Genomic DNA, 3,494 nt, shown 5'->3' on the forward strand with positions numbered 1-3,494 from the left:
CCGCGCCGCTGGCGGCCGAGCTGCGCGTGCGCGACGCGCGCGTGGAGCTGGCGCCGCCGCCCGCGCCGGCCGCCAGCGCGCGCCTGCACTGGAGCGCGCTGGACGTGGAGGCGCTGGTGCGCGCGCTGGCGCGGGAGGGCGTGGGCTCGGCGCGCGTGGAGGCGGGCGCGGACGGCTGCATCGTGCACCTGCCGCGGCACGACACGCTGGTGCACGTGGAGCGCGGCGCCACGCACGTGTTCTGCGAGGGCCGCGCCGACGTGCGCCAGGCGCTGCGCCGCGCGCTGGCCGCCTGCCTGCCGCACATATGAGCCGCGCCGACTTGCTTGCCTCCACCCGACGACGCTCGACACGTGCCGTATTTTGTCACGTCACGTTTTTATTTTGCTGTCTTTACCGAAGCTAATAAAATATAATTATTTTTACTTATCCGCCTTTCAATTATCAGAACCTCAATAAATTTGAATAGGACCACTTACATGGCTGCAGCTTTGAAAAAAATGAATCATAAATATCGGTTCAAAATATGTATAAGCTTAACTAGCTAGCTGCACCCCGCGGTTTCACTCGCGTAAATCCGTATCCCGTAGGAATATCGGGATAAAAATATGCCCATGTGTTATTCCAGTTGTCCACCTATCCACGTAACAAATTTCATTGCAATCGATTCCGTAGTTTTTGCGTGAAAGAGTAACAAACACACATACATATACATACATCCTCACCAACTAGCATTTATAATATTAGTAGGATAAAACTAATACGCAACTCTAATTGTTTACGACCTACCGTTATTTGATTTTATATTTTTGTTCACGCGAATTGTGATATGCTTTAGCAATTGTGTCGTCTTAGCGTTTGAATATTGCACACATCTATTACGATCTAAAATTTGAGTTGAATATTAATATAAACCTGTGTTATTGGAAAAACGTGTATATTGCTCATTGTTAACATTCAACTTTAAGTAAATAAACAGAACGTTCATATGTATGCAGTTTATCATTTTAATTGGTTAACAAAGAAAACGTAAATGCAGGCCATCAGCGATACATAAAGAGGGAGTGTTATTCACTAATATTATGACAACGATATAAAAACGAACATGGAGCAAATATATTTTGATTTTTTTTATTATCATTATAATACCCATACATGTAACCGGGAGAAAAAAACTCCCAAATGTCTTTATTTATGTCAGTGCGGGTAACTGAGCTACTGATTCGCCTGATGGTAGCGATCACCACCGCCCATGAACATTCGCAGAGGCAGTGCCTATGAGACTGCACTGTCCGCTTTTTAGGGCATAAGAGGCAAGGACGGAACGGAAGGCATTGACGACTAGAAAGAGATTACTTAAAAACGTATCCAATGCCATCCAAGCTTATGTGGGAGTCGAGCACGCTTCAAGATAGAAGATCTTTTGTTCGGTGAGTGGGAGTGGGGAAGGCGGTGGCCTCTATCCATTTCTTTACCCTTCCCAGGCCTTTCCTTTATTCCTCTTGTCAATCCTTTCTTTCTTTCTTTACAATTTAAAGTAGTCAATCCATTTTTAAGGTATGCAATCGACCTTTACCGGCGGCAGTAATAAAAAATTATATCAGCCATCCGCTTATACCGCCCATAAACATTTGCAGAGGAGATTTCGAATACATAAATAACTTGTATGTTGAATTGGGATTTGACGCAGTCAGTTTTTATTTAATGATTAAATATTTTTTTGCAGTTTACAAAACAATAATATAATAATGATCAATTATGACAACACTATGCCCCCGTTGTTGCTAGATGATGCTACAATATGCGTTGCGATAGCTTATTGAATCCGCAGACTGCATCCCCACGTTCCCAATAAGAGCTTCAGCATTGACCTGTGTTCTAGAGTCGTCCAACTCGTCAACAAGAGGCTAATCAATAAAACTACATTTTGCATAAATACAGCATTTATATATTAAATAAATATTTAACACTTAATTGTTATGATAAAATTGATATCCCGAACAATAAATAAAGAATGGGAATAAGTACCCGCGAGCCTGCTCCGGGCCGGCGCTACTAACTCTGCGGGAGGCTCGGTTCATTGCTGAGGTGTCGTGAGATGCTCCGCCATTCGAGATATTAACAGAGCTAAATCACTACCAATAATTTACTGCACGATGTCTAGTGCTAGACTGGCATACTCGCATTCTGATCGTGATAGAAACACCGAGTCAATAGGATCAAACGAGAGTTCCGCGAGCTGGCACTTACACATATGTCAATTATTATACAACAAATACATGTTACATCCTACTATGATTTTACAAGTAGATTATAAACTTCAAAAAACTGCACGTTAATATCGTCTATTCAGCTATAGGATAAACTTGCTCGCGGCGAAGTCACGCGGAGCTCCGGAGACCACTCACATATAACGCGATAACAACTTTCAACAAAAAATATATTTACAACCATATAATTTACGTTTAAATCTAGTGAAATACTTTAGACACGCTCGCACTGTGACACGATACCGATAGGTTCATTGGTCATTCCAAAGTGTTCAGCAGCGTATGATATACTAAAGTTTAGGGACGCTATACTTCGAGTGCTACATCACTACGGACATTAATTGATACGATTGAATAGATCGATAGAATGTAATAATAATGTAATACATTTAATTTTCAAAGAGTTATAATGAAGTAGTCACGTCTCCGAGACGTCATCTTAAATGTAAAGTTGATAATATGTAATATATCCAGAAAGTACTCGAGTTAGCACCAAACAACAAAACTTTTAGCCTATCTTGAGAAATAAACAAATAAGGAAGACTATCATAAATTATGTCCAGAATGAATCATCGGAACGTTAACGCTACACACTCATTAAATATTATATCGTTTCGCAAAATTCACAAATAAAGCTCTTACAAATCTAATAAAATGTTAAAATATCCAAAAATATTAAGTTTGTTACATGTTGCGGAACTATTTGAGATTTGATTAAATTACAGAATCGACACATCACAATAATTACTCTAAGATGCGACAAATGCTCGTCGGGTGCGTGGTGTGGGTGTGGGTGTGGGTGTGGGTGTGGGTGCCGCTCGGCCGCTCAGCCGCTTAGGTCGAGGTCGGCGAAGAGGTCGCCGCGCGAGGCGACGGTGAGCGCGTAGTGCGAGTTGAGCTGCAGCAGCAGCTCGCACTCGTCCAGCATCTCGAGCGCCTCGACGCGCGCGCGGTCGTCGTCGGGCAGCGCGCGCCACACGGTCTGCATGTCCCAGCAGCGCGCGCGCTCGAAGCCGGCCGCGCGCAGGCGCTGCTCCTGCGCCGCGGGCTGCCGGCAGTGCCGCTCGCCCGCCAGCAGGCAGCCGCGCGCGCTCAGGTTGCGCACCATCACCTCGCCGAACTTGTCGCCCAGGTTGCACTGCTCGTACACGAGCAGCACGCAGCGCGGGAAGGCGGCGGCCAGGTGCGCCAGCAGCCGGTCGGCGGCGTCGGGCCGCAGGTACA

General features: G+C 45.3%; 2 protein-coding genes across 2 annotated transcripts in view; one reads left to right on the plus strand and one right to left on the minus strand.

Annotated features, from left to right (window-relative positions):
- The window catches only part of LOC119829432 (integrator complex subunit 9), a 4,590-nt gene extending 4,165 nt beyond the window's left edge, over window positions 1-425 (plus strand). Inside the window, exon 7 of the mRNA XM_038351920.1 lies at window positions 3-425. Coding sequence (XP_038207848.1) covers window positions 3-311 — 309 coding nt within the window. The 3' untranslated portion in view covers window positions 312-425. The remainder of the gene's footprint in view (window positions 1-2) is intronic.
- Window positions 426-1,925: 1,500 nt separating this feature from the next.
- The window catches only part of LOC119829433 (leucine carboxyl methyltransferase 1), a 3,777-nt gene continuing 2,208 nt past the window's right edge, over window positions 1,926-3,494 (minus strand). Inside the window, exon 3 of the mRNA XM_038351921.1 lies at window positions 1,926-3,494. Coding sequence (XP_038207849.1) covers window positions 3,097-3,494 — 398 coding nt within the window. The 3' untranslated portion in view covers window positions 1,926-3,096.

The sequence above is a fragment of the Zerene cesonia genome, chromosome 10, assembly GCF_012273895.1.
Source record: "Zerene cesonia ecotype Mississippi chromosome 10, Zerene_cesonia_1.1, whole genome shotgun sequence".
Lineage (NCBI taxonomy): Eukaryota > Metazoa > Arthropoda > Insecta > Lepidoptera > Pieridae > Zerene > Zerene cesonia.